At 35.9% G+C, this 19439-nt stretch overlaps 1 protein-coding gene across 1 annotated transcript in view; it reads right to left on the bottom strand.

Moving 5' to 3' along the window:
• Positions 1-4926, bottom strand: part of WWC2 (WW and C2 domain containing 2) — a 159921-nt gene extending 154995 nt beyond the window's left edge. Inside the window, exon 1 of the mRNA XM_070948153.1 lies at positions 4701-4926. Coding sequence (XP_070804254.1) covers positions 4701-4831 — 131 coding nt within the window. The 5' untranslated portion in view covers positions 4832-4926. The remainder of the gene's footprint in view (positions 1-4700) is intronic.
• Between the last annotated feature and the right edge of the window lie 14513 nt (positions 4927-19439).

Raw genomic sequence — 19439 nt, 5'->3', positions numbered from 1 at the left:
GCTCTGGCGATCCCCGCAGCCTGGAACAGCTGATTGGCACTATTCTGGGAGGCCGATCCATCCACCAATCAGCTGTTCGTGCTAAATCAGGCTGCGCTAACATGCTGAAGCTAACCAGGCTGTTTGCTGCAGCAAGGACGCTAGCTAGATGAATACTGATGGATACTGCTAGGCAGAGGCAGAAATATTTTTTTCTTGTTTTCCTCTCCAAAAACTAAAGTGCATCTTATACTCTGAAAAATATGGTAATTTGAGTAATTTGATTCTGCAGGATTGGTGTACTGTGGGTTTCTTCAGTTAAATATGCCATCTATCCAGAAATCTAGAAATCTGCCTTGTCTATAGCAGCACTTGCCCTCTGAAACAATTTGTTTAGAACAGCCATGAGAACCTGGCACTTCACCTAGGCCTTTGGAAAGAGAAAATAAGACGTCATTGTGCATGCCATATTTTTTCTTTTATCTCTTTTATCACATTTCAGTGATTTGATTGTAATTTTTTATTGTTGTGAGCCACCAAGAGACACTGAGTCAAATGGCATACAAGTTTTAATACTGCACATACGGGGGTCAAAAATTAATCATAGATACATATTTCCAAAATAGTTGATTTTATTAAGACCACTATGAACTTGTTGTATTGCAAATGACCACATTTCTGTTATATGAAGAGAAGAATATTTTAACTTTCTATTAGAAATGGCTCAGATTTATGCCAAATATTATATGACAATAGGGTCATCAATGCAACCTGAACACCCCATCATAAAAATAGTTCTAGCAACAAAAACAACTACTTTTTAAAAGAAGATTTTGGATGGATCTGGTCTTTATTATAGTAGCTCCAGACATCAAGACAAGTAGTCCTCAATTTATTTCCATAATTGGGACTGGAATTTTCATCATAAATAACTGGAAACATAAATCAAGTTGGAGCTGATTTTCTGATCATTTTTAAGGTGATCGTTAAATGAATCGTGTTGTTAAATGAATCACATAGTCATTAAGTCAATCAAAAAAATGAACATTTTTTTTGCTGAAAGCTGGCAAAAACGTTGCAAACTGTGATCAGTGGCCACAGGATGCTGCAATCTGTCATAAATGTGAGTCAGTTGCCAAGCACCACAATTACAATCATGTGATCGTGGGGCTGGTTTGACTGTTTGAAGTGCAAGTACAAGTCATTAGTCATGCTTTCTAAGGCTATCAAAACTTTGAACGCATGGCTGTAAGCTGAGGACTAACTGTATACATTCCAATTACAGGTTCTGTGTCTAATATAATCAGTTCTGAATGGCTTAGATGCCTAGTCCCGTGATGGTGAACCTATGGCATGTGTGCCAGAAGTGGCATGCAGAGCCTTCTCTGCGACCATGCCTGCTGTCGCCAGTTGCTGTTCTGGTTTCCGGCATGCACATGTGCACTGGCCAGCTTGTCTTCGTGCATGCCGGAAAACCAGAAACCCAAAGACTAGCTGGCCAGCATGCACATGTGTACTGGCCAGGTGGTCTTCAGGTTTCCGGAGCTCCGGTGTGCTCACACACACACGTTCCAGTTTGGGCACTTGGTGCTGAAAAGGTTCACCATCACTGCCCTAGTCTATACAATAAGGCTTAAAGTACACATAAAAATAAAATAAGTAACAGACAATTCATAATTCCAATAAACAAACCCAATTCAAACGAAAGGCACAATCAACTCATCTACCCCAAGGTACAATTCTTAGGAGGAATGCTGTTTCAAAGAACAGGATCAGCACATGAAATGTCCCACCTTCAAGTTCCAAGTGAAGGGATTCTAAAGAAGCCTTTTTTACCTGGTATTTTGTATGGGCATAAATAATTGGAACAAAGCAATTCCAAAGATATGTAGGTCATAAACTACAATAGCCATGGATTTAAAAGTGAAATAAGTACCTTGAATTTATTTCAAAGCAAACTGGTAATCAGTGCAGTTCTAGCACCAGTGTAGTTTATAAGCAAATCACAATGGATCCATTCCATAATAATACAAGCTGCTGCAATGGTATTATTTCCACGTGGTTTACAAAGCAGCCTCAGATAGAATGGATTATAATAATCCAAATTACAATAGTACAAATAAGTCTGCATCTAAAAATATGCCAACTATGATCCAACATATCTAATAAGGGTTGAAAGTAGACTCTTTACTTCTGTGTAACTATACAAAACAAACCTGCATGTGGGTATACATTTGTGTATATTTTCTTGGGAGTAAGTTGCATGATAACCGTAATAAGCTTTCATTTCAAAGTTAATCACATAGAATTAAAATAGGAACTTCACCTGTTAAATAGACTGTGTATTATAGAAGAATGAAAATCAAACTAGGTATATATTGAATTCAGATAAAAGGGAATGAATTACCTACTTTTCCTTCTTTTTGTACATAATTTTGTCTGAAGTCAAGACCTATACATTAGTTATCGATTATCTCAAGTACCAAGTACAACCTCTTTCTGTTTGTTTTGTAACAGTGAGCAAAGAGATTGACAGGCATTAATAGAGTTACTCCAAACACTGTCTCCTACACTATTTAAACAAGGACTTCACTTCATTAGCTTTTCTGAAAGAAAATACAGTCAAGCTAAGGACTGAAATTGTCTCAAGTCTTCTGAAATAAGAATATTAATGACATAGTAGTTATTTCAAGCCTCATTATCACAAAATATGTTATATGTCTTTCCTTTATTGAAAAAAACCCCCATGATTATGGAATTGTATTTGTAGTTCTAGGTGAAAAGAAAAACCAAAAATAGGATTAGTTGTAATCACAGTTTTAGCCAACATAACAAATCAGTATTTAGTTTTAGTCTGAATATCAAGAAATCTGAATGTGCACCACATACTATATTTGTGTTCAGAAAAATATATGCTTAGTCTATAAAAATCTGTAAGATCAGCTAAAGTGAAACAATTGAAAATGCCGAATAAGTTAAAATACTAAGTATGTGTATATTTGAATATCCAATCATGTCAAGGATTGGTCCTATTTTGTTTAATAAGTTCTAAGTTTTCAGAAACAATTTCGTATCAACATTTCTAAATATAAATCCATTTTATTAATCCATTCATCAGGGAAGAAGTTCTGACACTGCATCAAGGCATGTAACAACTTTCATATAGAAGCAGCCTGACTCTGATAGTATCAGAAATGTTACAACTACCCTTTCTTATTTCAACCAGGAAATTTAAAACAAGTCCTTCATTAATCATTCAGCATGGTTTGTGACATAAATTTCTAATGGCTTTTATTAGTTAAACGATACTGGATTTTATTAGTTTAATAAAGATAAGCAGCACATAAGTCTGAAAAGTGAGAGAAGAATTATGTATTTTACTGAATATTATAGTATATACTAGAACAATTTTCCTTAATTTAAGTAATCTCTTAGATTTCAGTATCACTTAATTTGGTGGTAGCAATTAAAAGAAAATTACTTTCTTCATAAAAAGTATTAAATATGAGGCATTCTATTGTAAAATGAATATAGACTTTCCCCTCTATTTTTAAAGAAATGTTTAAACTTCCTCTCTTATATTAATAAATCTCTCTTTTTATAATCTGGGGAGACCAGAAGAGAGAAAAGGATTCAGTTGAGGCCTACTTCTAAGAACTCAAGTGCCAGGCCTGATTAGCCTTCTCTCAATTTCAATACAAGGGCTTCACCTTGAAAAGGATGAGGTGGTACAAATCTGAGACTCAGAACAAGGCAACATGCTTTTGTCTGGAATAAGCCAGGTTTTCAGAAAAATAAAAATGTTAAAACCCATTACAGTTGAAATCTTCAATTCCAAAAATAGATGAGCAAATGGCCTAACTAATTTCACCCTTTTAATTGTGTACCTAGATGATTTGTTAAATATATTTTACCTTTTCATCAGGGAGATGGTTTCTATTCTAACCAAATTTTCAAAACCCAGAATACCAATATCTCTGGAGATCCAGCATCTTTTTTCTTTGTGCTGTAGTATGTAAAGAGAAAACTATGTTTAAAACTCCTCTAACTTGACCCAATTCTTTTAATAGCCACAGAGAAAGATTGCAAGGGCTTCTATGAAAATTAAATATATATATTTTTTTTAAATCAGAACCTGTTTTTTAAAATCCCATAATTTCACTTAGGAGTTTTATAAAAAGAGAGAACTTGTTTCAGTTCTATAGGCAAATCATAGTCTGATGGGAAACATTTCAACACATACTCATTAAATAAAATCTGGAACGACAAATTGATCCGTGTTTGGTTCCAGTCACAAGAAAGAGAATGTTCACCGGAGTTCTTGCCTTTTCTTACGACTCTCTTTCTCACTTTGCACCCTCCAATACACTTTCCCTCTCTGTCTCCAATACACACCCTTGCCAGACAACGCATGCCAGAAATACACAAACTTGCACGCTACCACCCTCCTCTCCTTCCAAGATAATGCTGGGGCGGAAGGGAACACTTCCCCTTTCTTCAAGAGCAGGTTGTTGTTGTTGTTATCACTATCTTTATTATGTAACTATGTGAGACTCTCCCTTACACCGGGGAGGGGACTAGAGAGGTGTGGGGGGGAAACAAACTCAACTCCTCCTAAAGTTAGGAGGACAAATGCGCCTGACGCCAATTTCCCCCTCCCCCCCCTGGTTCAACCCCCTCCTCTTCGCGCACTGGGATTTGGAGAGGCGATCTACACCCACCTGTCTCTAGGGTCGATCCAGCTGGTCTGCTTGGTGTTGTGGTCGATGTAGAAGACTTTCCCATCGTAATCCCTCGCCTCCTCCCAGCCGTCGGGTAAGGGCAATTGCCCATTCCCCATTTTTCTAGGCATGGTCGAAGTCGGGGTATAGCTGCTCCATAGGGACAGCAAACAAGAAAGAAAAGGAGGGAAGCGGGAAAAGACGCCCCCTCCTTCCCCTGGAGCTCTGGGCGGGTGGAGGGAAGCAGAATCGTGCAATGGGCCAGGAAACTCTCCTGAGTTTCAGTCCACCATGTCTGAACGGAGCCTCCGCCTTCGGGCCTTATTCCGTATTGGCAGCAGGGGGTCAGGGGGTCCAGGCTAAGACGAGGCGCTGCTTATGTTCCGGGGGGAGGGGGAGAACCGGCTCAGTCCCGAGCGGCGGCGGCAGCCACTCATTAGCATGAGATTAGCATCCATCTCATCTGCATGCACATTCCTGGCGGGTGCATTCCTGAGCGTTAACCCTCTCCGTGCCACCCCGCTACTCGAAGGAAAGACTGGAAGAGCCCCCGTCCTGCAAAAATGTGCTGCGGGGGAGGAAGAGGCACGCGCGAGCACGCACATCCCGGGGGGTGGGGCGGACCAGGAGTGGGACAGATTGGAAGAGACGGAAGGGGGGCAGAACTGAGCAGCGCAACTTCTCCTAGTGACTTTTTAAAAAGTCGCTTGGAAAAGTGAGGGGGGGGGGAGAGGACCGTAAGTTCCAAAAGGAGAAAAAGGTGAGACGTGCGCAACTTTTTCAAAATAAACAACGTATATCTCCCCTTCTACAGTTTTTCTGTTGATTTGATGGTGAAAATCTAATAATTTTCGGCTCCGATTATTTTTCCCCCCACATAACCCTGTCATTATAGTCGTGTGAGTGCTTTCCTGTCAATTCAACAGCTAAGGAGATAGTTTCTGTTTTCCAGAAGACTTCATGTTTTCCCAAGTTGTTGCCGGAATAGTGAAATACCCACAGATACACTGAAACCAGAACTGCCAGAACTGTTTTTCTTCACCGTAATGTCTTTACTTTATATTATTTTTGTTTACGGGCAGGGCAGTACATTATTTATAGAGGTGCTCTCAGCAAAGAAACATATTTCAACATAAAGCTTAGCTTTAATAGGAAGGCAAAGTTAGTAGTCCTGTAACAAACAGGTGGAATTCAGTACTTGAGACTAATAGACTGCATCACCCAGCTTGGTATTTCCCAGATGTGTTGAGGTGCAATTTTCAGAACTTTAATTTGGGTATTCATGCTGGGAGTTGTGACCTCTACCCCTCTGCTGAAGTTTTGGTAGAAGGAGAGCAATAGACATTCATATCTTGGGATAAGTCATATTGAATTAACATTGACATACTGCCAATATGCCTAGTGTTAATTCTACTAGATCATAAGTTGTAGCTCAGTGGTGGATATGAATAATGGAAAGCACAGAGAAAAAAAAATTAGTACCCTCGGTTCTGGGAAATCCTGTGAACAAATAGAAATCCCATAGTATTTCATTTCAAAAATAGCAATTACTTCAAAAATCAGAGACCAATTGAGGAGAACAAACATTCAAAATTTCCACAAGCTTGTGTGCTCATTCACTATTATGATTCTTCTAGTCTTTTCTTAGGAAATTTGAGAATAGCTACGGTAGTACAACATTCCACAGCCTAACTCTCTGGAATTTTCCATACAATTTACTCAATTTATTTTTAAAACCCCTTTAAAAGCTATTCATTTTTATGTACAAACACCCACACTTATGTATATCCCAGAAGTTAATCAGTTTTATTATATTTTGTGACAATATCTACCCATTCTCCATATAATAGTCTAGGCTACAATTCTTCCCGAAGTCTGTATTCACAAATGATAAAGACTGATATGGCATATAAATGAGATTATTGTGTGCCATATTGCAACAGTTAAAATGCCTGCTGTTACCCCAAAGCTCCACTTTCTATAATAAGAAAAAAGTGAAAGTAGCTGCCTAGTTTGGAGCTACAAACCTTAGTACTCAATATTATAAAGATAGCTTTGTGGCAACATAGTAGTTATTTTAATGATAATATATATGGCTGTTTTCTGTACATTACGCAAATTAAAATTTTATTTCTATTCAGGACTATTACATCTGGGCTGCAAGAATGCCAAATGTAGAAAAAAAAATGTTATTGCCATACATGTTGTAGGTCAACACTGATCATTCTATTCCTGCCTTATCTATTATTTGCTTTTACCCCCTTTCCTTTTATTAACACATAGTACTGAACTTATCATTTACAAAGCAAATTTAAGTATAATTTAAACATAAATGCTGCAGACCCCATCAGTTAAAGAATTCTGACTGGTGGGGTCTAGGAAAAGAATCTTCTCCATCGTTACCCCTGTCCTTTGGAACATTTTCCCACAGATATGAAGAAGATCCCCAGTCTCCTGGTGGTTTAGAAATATCTGAAGAATGCCTATTCACCTATGGCCTGCAGAGGAGCATACAGCCATTGGGCTGGTTAGTGCCCTGAAGTTACTCCCTAGCTTTTTTTTTTTAATTATTTTATTCTTGTTTTCAACTGCCCTCTCCTATAATATTTATATATAGATTTTTACACCTATTTGTACACTGCCCAGGTTTACTCTGTGAGTCAGATTAGTGGTTTCTAAATGCAATATATAAATATAAATATAAATGAATAAGAAATACTAGGGATGAAGGTAAGCAATGTTTTGCTTTTCTTTGCTAAAGAAAAGCAATATGGCAAAGAAAAACAATATAATACTGATCTTTCACATATTTATTGATAACATATCATGCTGTTATAGTATCATTATACTGTTACAGATATACATAAATACATAACTAGAATTGTGAGAAGTGAAAGCAAAGACTGAGAAATAGTGAACTAAAGAAATTATAGGCAGGAGATTTTTTAAAAAGGGAAATCTAGCTAAACACAGTCTATACCAGTGATGGCTAATCTTTTCCGGACTGAGTGCCGAAAGCGTGCATGTGAGTGTGGCCCCTGCATGTGCCCCGCCCCATGCATGCACGTCCCGGGGGCCCTCATGTCCTGCCCCCCGCGCATGCACGGCAGAGACCTGATGACCAGCTGGCTGTTGGGAGGCGTGTGCATGCACGGCGGAGCTGAACTGGGGCGCAGCTCGTGTGCCCACAGAGAGGACGCTGCGTGCCACCTGTGACATACATGTCATAGGTTTGCCATCACGGGTCTATACTGATACTGTTCAGTATATTCACCATAACTTGCATCTTTGTAAGCCATTCTTCCTTACAGGGATACACATAGGGAGACGTTAAAAAAGTCAAGGAGGCAGCATCCCTTTTTATATATATCACAATGCAAGTAGAAAATATATGTGGACTTCAGTCATGTGGTTATGGTCACTCTTGACTTATTAATAGTGCCCTTGTTCACTTTCATCTTGCCCATACAACCATTTTGTACATTTCTCTTTGTTACTTTTCTTTCTTTCTATGCTCCATCTGAGTGTAACTTCCTTCTAGATTGCCCTTCTGTCCTCTTTCTTTATGAACTACTTCTTCGTACATTTTTTGTAATTTGGTCCTCATTCGTTCTGTGTGACTTTTGACTTCACATTTGAATTAAATCTACATTCGTGCATCAATCATTCTCCATCCTAACTTTTTAATACATTTCTTAATTTCTTTATTTTACTATATACACCCCATTCCACTGTGTTCAGGTTACTTTTTTGTTTATACTATCATACACAATCTTCACTTTCATATAACAAAGTGGGCAGAATCAATCAAAAGACATTTTCACTTCTTTTAATATACATTATATCCTGTCAAGTAATCATTGGCATGTTTTCTTAATCAGTATGATGTCAAAATGATCAAATGTATGTTAAATTATTACAGCACAAGTTTTGCATCTTTCATATTTGCATCATGATATCATGTTTTGTGACATCACAATCCATATTTCATCATTTGCCATTCCCCCAAAGCCTATGCACATTAGAGTACAAGCTATGTACTGTCTTTCTACCAATATCTGATAATTTGTCCATCTGTTTTTAATAAGTCTACTAATCAATATCTTGTTATTTATTTTCATCACCACAGTAAATAGAGAAAAATACAAAAAAAGAAACAATGGATAATAATAGATATATTAAATAATGATATACTGAAGCTTTTTTATTTAATTGAGGTGTTCCAATAATGTATCAGCATCTTCCATTTTATTTCTGAAAGAAATCAGGGAATATAATTTTCTTTCTTTTTTTCAGTATGATCAGGCATGCACAAATTGTTTCCCATAATCTTTGTAATCTTATTTTATCAAAGTAAGTTCCCAATTTCTACTTTTTGCCTTTTGCGCTCATGTCAAAAGCACAGAGCCACTTCTGGGTTGAAAAGATTAGGTGGTGACATCACCGTTGCCCAGGCAATGTCCAGTTGGGCGCTCTTTTCATGCCCCCTGCAGGAGCTGGAGCAAAGGATGAGAGCTCAACTTGCCCCACAATAGCACTAGGGTCTCAAATGTGGTCTTGCTAACCTGTTCTAATGTTCTAATGAGCCACCATGCTTTTTAATTTTTGTGTTAATAAAGCACAAATTAGGTATAGCTCAAATAATAAAGCACAAATTAGGTATAGCTCAAAAACATAGGAATAGCTTTGTACTTTATATAGGAGATTTTAATCATTTTTTTCTTCAAATAGTGCAAGAAGTAATTTCCCCTTTTCTTAGAAATAAAGATATTGCTCAGGAGTGAAGATTTTTATGCTCAAGATTTTTATGATCATTTTTTCCCAATTTTATGATACACACTGCCTTATTGAAGTCTGCTAGGGATCCACTAATCTTCCAGTCAGAGCTGAAGTGGTTGAAATGGACCTGATGGATCAACAAATGGGGCTCTACACTTTGTTCAGTGCAACAGATAACTTAATCAGTACAGAAAGATTACATGAATCTGCTTGTTAACGTACAGTAGAAGAACAAAAAGTGAAGAATAGACAGTGAAGGAAGTTAAGGGACATTGCCCAGAGAATATCAAGCAATCTAAATTTAAATGGTACTACATATATGCTTTTCATACAGATTTTATACAACAACATACCAGTTTAATTTAATACACCACATTTTAATTATCATTATTTTCATGAGACAACCTACCGTATATGATAGAAAAAGCAGAGGGAAAATTTCTGTTAGCTGATTCTGGTTTCTGAATTCTGATTCTGAATTTGCCCTACTATGTAAAAAGAGATTAAATTTATTATAGCATGAAAAAGTAACCTTTTCTCCAAGTAATACACATTCTAATCCAAAGAATCTTTGTAATTATATGCATGATCTGTAAAATAAATAATGCAGGCTCAATGCAGATATCTCATTTACTATATTCTTTTCTTGCAATTAATTATATGATGTATAATTTCCATATCTGAATAAGAAGAAACTTTACATTAATTCCTCTACTAGCTTCAAAAAGTCAGGATAGGGTCTGGCATACATGTTCTATGAATCAATTCAATACCTAAAATGTATTTTTTCTATAAAAGAATCCTCTGTATTGGAGTCCAACTGAATTACGATTGTAATTTACAAGTAGTACTGGGGAAGAATTAAGAGAATGGATTGATAACACAGGCACCATTAAATATATAAATAGAAGTCTTCTTTTGATTTTAAAAAAAATTCCTATAGATATTTAACATATATATCAAGGTAAAACTTTCAGTAATTACATGGACACATACATATAGTTTTCTTGAAATCAATGCTGAAGTTTTGCAGACTACAACTTTTTTCAGGTTTATTTGTTTTTAATCAGGTTTAATCAGTTCAGCTATTTATTTTACAGCATTTGTAGTTAATCAGTCATCAATCAGAACCATACAAGCCATAATTTCAGTCATGAACTTTTAATGAGAGTATTTATTATATTACCTGTTCCCTTACTTTCAAGAGGAAATGATAAGAAACCCATCCTTTGCATCATATAGATGCACGATATCACTATTTGATGGATTTTACTGAGTTCAGAAGCTAAGCAGAATCAGTTAATACTTGAAAGGGAAATCTCCAGGTAATATCATGGCTTTAGGCTAGAATAATTTCTCTGTCTCCAGGAACAATGTCAAGCTCCTTCCATACTATTAGCCAGATAGCTAAATGAAAATGTCCATGAAACTGGCAAAAGTTAAGTTCAACTTGAAGAAGAGTCCTTTTTAATACAGTATCAGTTTTCCAAAAAAAAATCAGGAACTTAAAGATAGGGACAGAAGATTAATAAAGTCTATGGCTTCTCTCTTCAATTGTCCCCATTTCAATCATATAAGCTGTGCTAAGGGAGCTTCAGCAAAAGCACTGAGTGGGAGACTTTGTGCATCTAAGTCCATTGCCCTCTCTTCTTTCTTTTCTCAATGCAAGGAACTCATGTTCTACAAGTAGAAGATAATGGGGATGTGAGACTTCCTGTTCATTCAAGAAACCTTAGGCATCTCTGTGTTTATAGCCAAGAAAAGGAATTCTGTTAAGTATACTGGAATGTCTCATATGTAAAGCTGCAACAATAAGAGACTGGATTAAATCCTCTGCTGTTCCCTTTTATTTCCACTGTAGCATTAAGAATTCAGTATTACTATGCACTGTGCAGCCAGAATAATATATGTTAAAAGTGTCTTTGCAGCAGTGCCTTAAGATACATTAGATTTTTTTTTCAATAGGAATGGTTCTTTAATCTACTGCTTTTGAACATTGTTTAAAATTATAGCACTTATATGGCACACAGTTTTTGCTTTTTACCATTTATGCAATAAATATAATTATTTGCAGGAAAAACTTGTCAAATACACTTAATATTCCCACTGAATAAACCCTTAGGTAATAAATCCCAGAATAGCAGTTATATCTTGAGAGTTTATATTTTGTTATTGCTTTCTTCAGGGAAAACCTTAATAATATTTAGTAGTATTTTTTCTCTTGAAAAGCACTTTCCAGAACTGTTGCTAATTAAAACCTTTATATCTTTTAGACAGTAAGAGTGGCTTTTCAAACCTGAAACTATTATGTAACTTACTTTATTAGGGGTTCAGTTGCAAAGCTAGATAAACCTGTGATTTAATAATTGACACTCACTGACTACATTTCCCCCATTTCAAGCAGTTTGCAAACATTAATTAACTAATTAATCCTTGAAGGACTCCTATAATTTAGATAAGTACATCCCCACACATTTCCCTGTAATTTAGGTAAATAAGTATTGTCTCATGCATTTTACAGAGAAAACAATTAAATAGGCACAAGGAGAAAAAGGGAGACCAGGACCAAGTCATTATTCTAATAAGTGGCTTATATTTTGATTATCTAATTGCAATGCAAGATCTTTATCTTATGTTCTTTAAAAAATAGAATCTAACAAATTCTCTAGTGGCTTGATAGCAATTTCTAATTTAGTAAAATTTGGCTTATGAAGTTAACAGATATGGTTTGGTATTTCCTAACAAATTTAAAATGAAAAACAGAGAACCATTATTATCTTTCCTAGTCATTTTTTCCTGTAATACTATTTTTTTAAAATAGTATTTTTTTAAAATATATATAAAGAAGCTATGCGAGATCAGAACAGAGAACCCATAGCTTCTAAATGAAACAAGAGCCTGAAGATGACAGGGTTGTGAGCCTGTCGAAACGTTGCTATAAGAAAAACTTTTAAAGTCACTGGTAGGATTTTAGCTGAGATTTTAAAGACCTTGCAGAGTGCTCTGTAAGGATTTTTAGAAGATTTTAAGCTGGGATTTTAACCAGAATTTTAAATATTTTAACCAACTTATTTACAATGATGCAGGAAAACACCTGAGATTTTAATTTTTTGCATATGCACACCCGCAAAACTTAAGAAGACAAATATATATATATATATATATATATATATATATATATATATATATATATATATATATATATAAATACTTCATAGAGTTTACTGGTTAGTCCATCATAAATAATAACTGCAATAGTTTATTTTTTTATGCACGTAATATGGACAATTTGTGCAAAATGCACAAATATTCACCACTGCAGGCTAGTGCAAGTTGTCCAGTGTGCATTAAGCTATTGCTTTCTTAGAATTCAGGGCTGAATATGTTGTCCCATAACACAACCTATGGAGACACTGTGAGAAATTACTTGAACAGGAATCAGCTGTGAACCATCCTATCAGATAGGCTGCGTATTGCTATGGGTTTCCTAGTAGGCAGTGATGAGAACTTTTTGGAATGCGGTATTTTGGAATCAGTTCTCTTTCTGGAAGAATAGCTATTTATATATTAAGCATAGATTGAGACAGTTTCATATTCTGCTGTCATAGATTTACTGTTCTCATTGTGTTTTTTTAGCAGACAGTTCTTTAAAATGTTTGTATGGTCTTAAAATGTAATATGCCTCCAAAATTGCTATTCTGTCTTTCATAACCACAGCTAAGCAATTTGCAAACCATTCTAGCCACAAAATTTGATGGCAAACTTCTAAATTGAAATGGTTCCTTCCCCTTTTTAAAATAAGCAATAAAATTTATTTATTTATTTTATTTTATTTTATTTTATTTTATTTTATTGCAATTTATATGCCGCCCTTTTCCCGAAGGACTCAGGGCGGCTTACAAGATAAAAATTCAACAATATGAATTAAATATAAATTAAAATCCAATTAAAATTAATTAAAATTACTACAATGTAACCCCCCCCAACGGGTCAGTCCATTTGATAAAAAAGCCACGTCTTCAGTTCGCGGCGGAAGAAGAGGAGATCGGGGGCTGTCCTAAGCCCGGTGGGCAAACCGTTCCAGAGGGTCGACGCTCCCACAGAGAATGCTCTCCCCCTGGGGGCCGCCAGCCGACATTGTTTGACTGATGGCACCCTGAGGAGGCCCCTCTGTGAGAGCGCACAGGATGATGGGAGGATGGCAGAAGATGGTCCTGCAAGTACCCCGGGCCTAAGCCATGTAGGGCTTTATAGGTGAGTACCAGCACCTTGAAACGAACCCGGAGGACCACCGGCAGCCAGTGCAGCTCGCGCAGGAGAGGTGTTACACGGGAGTAACGAGAGGCTCCCATAACAACCCGTGCGGCCGCATTCTGGACTAGCTGAAGCCTCTGGGTGCATCCCAAGGCAGCCCCATGTAGAGGGCGTTACAGTAATCCAACCTAGAAGTAATAGAGGTGTTTAACCTTTGTAAACCTTTTATGCAAACAAAGTAACACCAAATTAAAAAAGACTCTCCATATTCGCAGCCTACTTTCCATATAATGTTACCACATCGCTACCAAGACCTGTGCAATTTGTATCAGCTAAAAAAGAATAAAAACAATGCAGTTTCCAGCCACAAAAGGATATCTGTCTTTGTTCAAAGTACAGGCATGGACAGATAAACAGAAATGACATGATTCCCTACCAGGAAAAGATAAGCTATAGTTCTTGCCTTCTAAAATCATCATGGCAATTGGTTTATCTTAAAGCCATCAGCTATACTTTATAAAATAAAATAGAGCTGCTTTGTAAAGACTACCAACAAATTCAAGGCTTTGAATAGGAATGCCCAAACAATATACTGAAAATGGAAACTTGCTTAGGAAGAGGGTAAAATCATCAACTTGGAAGAGATGCTGAAAGATCACACAATCTGGTTCTGAATTCCATAATTGTACTTTGATTTTTTTTTCAGAATGCAAGGCATCTACAGTTTTCCAGTTAGTATATGAAACATTGATTCCTTCAGTTCTTCGGCAGTCAAAATGCAAATTTACATCTGTAGTCTTACAGAATATCTCCTGAGGAATCTTTGTATCATGACACTCATAATTTTAAAACATTTTAATAATGGAATATATTTTTTAAATCATTGAGAAATTATTCAGCTTAATCCCTAGAGGGAAGTTGCAGGATTTTTTTTTAGACTGAAGATTTGATTACAGATGAGCTCCTGAAGATCACCTGAAACAGATCAGACTGATCAAAAACCTAATTGTTTCTATATTTTTCTACATTGCATATTGGCTTCCTTTTAGCTTTAAATTCGGTCTTTAAATTTTCAGTTTGAATAATATGCCATAACAGCATTAGTTTAAAGTTACACCTCATCTTTCTTCCAATTAATTTTTTCCAGTTGATTTTCCCTATTAGAGTTACCTTATCAGTGAGATAGGCAGTATATAAAATAAGTAAGTAAATGAGTAAGGTAAGTTGGACTGAGAATGATAAGCACCATCTAGTTCCTCCAAACTCTAGAAACTCATTTAGTGAGTTTCTATAGGATAGGATAGGATAGGATAGGATAGGATAGGATAGGATAGAATAGAATAGAATAGAATAGAATAGAATAGAATAGAATAGAATAGAATAGAATAGAATAGAATAGAATAGAATTTTTATTGGCCAAGTGTGATTGGACACACAAGGAACTTTTCTTAGTGCATATGCTCTCAGTGTACATAAAATAAAAGATACGTTCATGGTTGAGTAAGATGTTCCTAGTCCAACATCTTAATCGCTATTTTGTATTGGTGGACATTACATAAATATCTTAAAATAAGTAATATATATTTTGAAAAGCTAAATTGGGTCACCACAGAGTAGTACTTATATCTGGAAATCAGGGCTGCAGGCAAGATTGAGAAATTGAAAAATATCCAGGAAGAAAGTACTGATAAATCACATTGACAAACTACTTCCATATTATTGCTAAAAAAACCTTTTAAAATATTCACGAATTCAGCTTAACTTGAAGAAGGCTTTAGTTTTATTTTCTATCTATTATCCCTTTAGGTTTTTATTTTTTTCTGTAAGATTTATTGAAATAAATAAATAGGGTCTGGAAGATGCAGATTTAAATCCATTCTCAGACACAAAAGCTCATTCAGGGATAGTCACTCTCTCAGTTCAACTTACCTCACCACAGAAAAACTTGAGAGAAATACTATGTAAACCATCTCTGGCTCCTACATGTACACATTAAAATTAAATAAAAAGATAATATTCTGTTTTGTAGTTAACCATGTCAACACAAATGTAGAATTGGCCCTTTTGTTGCAATGAAGAGGGAAAAACCCTTAGACCTCTATCCAAAAAAAAAAAAAAAAAATCTAGATTCAAAACACTATGCAAAGAACATGGAGCTTCTAAGGATTAAAAGAAAATAATTATTGCAGATTATGGAAAGAAAAAAAAGCCATGATTTAGTTTGTGTCATCAGAATTTAGGGACCAATGGAAAACAACAGATGATTTTCATGATTTTGTATCCTGCCTTCCAAATTCAATTTCTCTATAGACCTGAGCAGATTTGGGGAAGAATAATTTGTTCTTTTAGTGTATTTATAATTAGCCTTCTGCAAGGATAAATACTCTTTTTCTTTCAGCAGTGATGCACTGACTCTTTCATTATAGCAAAAATCCATGACCCCCAGTGTTTGACTGTAAACAATGGTAGTTACTGGCCTCATTAGGCAACTAGCAGATGGCTTATGAAGTTCTCATTGGAGCTTTTATCCATTTGTGATTTGCCATGTGCAAATGTTTGTCTTTTCTACAGAATGAAGCCATGCCAAATGGGACTCTTGTTTTCCTGTTTTATTAGTGTTAATATTTTCAGTTCATAAATGTGGAAGGATTTTTTTTTTTGAATTATATATTCAATCTGCTCTTGTTCCATCAGGTGAACTGCTAGTTAAAGCTTTAAGGATGTAACTTTGAAAGATATGAATAGAATATTGGCCAGAATGTTTCCAAACTGCAGGCATTCCATTCAGAGGAATTTGATTCCAAATTCCAGTCCCCATAAGCTCCAGGCTTGTTTAGATCCTTTCCAAAGTTTACATACTTGCCAGTACTTTCTCCTCTATGTGGCTATTATGTCAATCTTGCAGCACTGGGGCCATTATTTTTGTAGAGATAAATGCAATTACTTGTTATTGATACTCTCAGATCTTTCTACTGCTGATAATTAGGTGTTAATAGCACTATTCCATTAAAATCGCATTTAGTTTGTTACTTATTGGTTAAGACTGCTTTAGTTTTCTACTTGAAATCCCTTTCATGCTCCCCCCTCCTGCCCCAGCTTTTTCTTCATTTTCATTTTTTTTTTTTTTGTCATGGCCAGTAGCAATATCCACCATCTGGCAGCCATCATTTTTATTTTCTCTGGAATGTTTCTGTACTCAAAAGAATAATGGTCCCTCCATTATTTGTTTTAATTCCACTCCAACCCCATCTCCTTTACACATGCAGTATTTATCTTTACATGGTACAATCTGAATCAGCTGCCTTGTCACAGATTTTCTACATATCAGTATTAAAGTGCTGCTGATCAATGTAGGAGCAGGGAGATTGCATTTTTAATTCCCTATTCTGTCTTAACAAGGAAGTAGATGTTCTGTCCAAAACACAAGTAAGGGGAGAACGCACATAGGGTAGGGCATTAGCGGCATTAGTGAACTGGCATTAAAGGAGACATGTTCATTTTGGGTCAGGTTGGATGAATGGAGAAGCTCTTATTGCTGCTTTTGAGTTTTAAGATGCTAGCAATTTAATAGGTGCCTTCATTTAAGCTTCTCCAATTCTTTGGTTTATGACTATGATACAATGGGATAATTATTCTCCCTAGACAGCATTCAGATGTTTAATAATTTCAGTGCCCAAAGAGTCAAGACTTAGTCTCTTTCCGTTATTATTTTCCTGTTTGTAAATGAAACACAAGTGGCCAATAGTAGCTATTATTAATTCAGAATAATATATAAACACAGACACGCATAATGCAATCATCTTTGCAGATATAATAACTTGCCCATGGGGAGTTTAGGAGAGTGGGAAAAGTTTTTCAGAAAAGAAAATGACTCTACTAGGACTTTCATAGGGAAAATGGAGAGGACTCATGAGTCTCAAGCAGTCTGCTATCTGCAACTCACCATGGAGTTGTAGTTTTAATTTCCTCCAGTACCCTGTGTGATACTACAATATGGTTATTGCAGAGAACAAATATACCACTACCATGGAATACTACGTATTTCCAGTATTTAAACTTTTCTGTTACTATTACTTTGACCAAGGTTTTCATAAATGGGTTACAAACATTTGGATGACAAACAGTGAAGAACAAGAAAATATGATAGCCTAATTTTGACTAACAGAAAAGCTTGCCAAATAGATAAGATCTATCTGCCAACCACCAGTACCTTGCTAATAATTTAAAATATGCCTGAATGTATTTTGCCCAAGTCTTTATCCCAAAAAAGATACTTTATTAAACCGGTATCTGTATCTGTTTGTAAGCTTAATAGAATTCTTTGGGTTCTGGTTTTGATTTTTTTAAAAATAAATAAAAGGAATATTTTTACCAGTGGGACTGAGGCCAATAAAAGTCATAATCCTTCCTACTTCATTCCTCTCCAGAGTCTCATATGCCTTTGATATTATACTGTGCTTTTATGTTTTATTCTCTGTTTTAAATTTTAACACTCCGCACTGAGATTGCTCTTGTGAGACACCATTGTCTCTTTTAAAAATGCCATTACTTTCTATAGAATGTATTTTCTGTTTTTATCTTCACCTGCTTTTATTAGAACTAAATTTGCATTCAAAAAGATCTTTGTTTCTTAAGAGCACATCTGTTCCTTCTCCTTATTGCTCACCTGAAAATATACCATTCTGCTTGTGACAAGTTCAGAAGCAGATGAGCTCCTAAGAAACAAAGATTCCACTTTCATGTAAATGTCCAATTAATTAAAAGCCAAGGGGAGGGGAGAGGAGAAAAAAAATCATAAAATGTGATGTCAGCAAAATTTTAATCATGCAGTGCAACCATATCCGTGTCTTAGCACCTATCCAAGGGAGGCAGGATTTCCGCAGTCCTAAATTCTCTTCTCCTGGCAATCCTACACGAACAGGAAAATTATGCTTGTGTTGCAGTTCCTTTCTGCTGATATGAAGTGCTCATCAGTGTTAAAAACAGGTGGCTTAACTTTTAAGTACTCCCACTGAAGTTACTGCTGTATCTCAGATCATTTTTCCAGATGCTTATATCCCAACACAGCCCAAAGACCCACAGGATTCCACTGATCCCAAAGCCAATCGTGGCTCAGCACCAAGAATACTTTTAAAACCAAATAAGAGATCTTTAGTCGTATGGGGCAACATCATTCTGCTCCTGTGATTAGAACTCCTAACACGGAAGTAGAGAGCGATGGGACAAATATTAAAACACCTGATAACCAAAGAATGAATGCTATATGTATGTATATAACATTAAAAGTCTTTAGCAATGCTTATATGAAGACAGTTATGATGGCACTAGTAATAATTGGTCCCTCACAACTTGATTGTGTTAACAGCTCCTAAGTCTCAAGGAAATTGTGATTTAATGAGGTGGTTGCATTGTATGTAATATCTAATGCTCCCTCTTATTCTTTTAATAATATTAATGATTTAATTGTGGAATGTTTTTTAAGATTGTCATTTTATTGTATGCTGTCCAGAGTCATGTTGTGTGAGATGGGTGACTACACACACACACACACACACACACACACACACACACAGAGTAGACTATTTGGAAAAGAAGGAAGACTTTAAACTGAATGTCATTCTAGACTTATGGGAATTATTTAACCATACACTCATTTTTTCCAAATTTATAGAATCATATTTAAGACCTAAGTATGTTTCATTTGTT

Source organism: Pituophis catenifer, unplaced genomic scaffold, assembly GCF_029215685.1.
Source record: "Pituophis catenifer annectens isolate HBS135680 unplaced genomic scaffold, rPitCat1.0.hap2 SCAF_8, whole genome shotgun sequence".
Classification (NCBI taxonomy): domain Eukaryota; kingdom Metazoa; phylum Chordata; class Lepidosauria; order Squamata; family Colubridae; genus Pituophis; species Pituophis catenifer.
The sequence above is the reverse complement of the archived record's forward strand: the minus strand, read 5'-3'. Positions and strand labels throughout refer to the sequence as shown.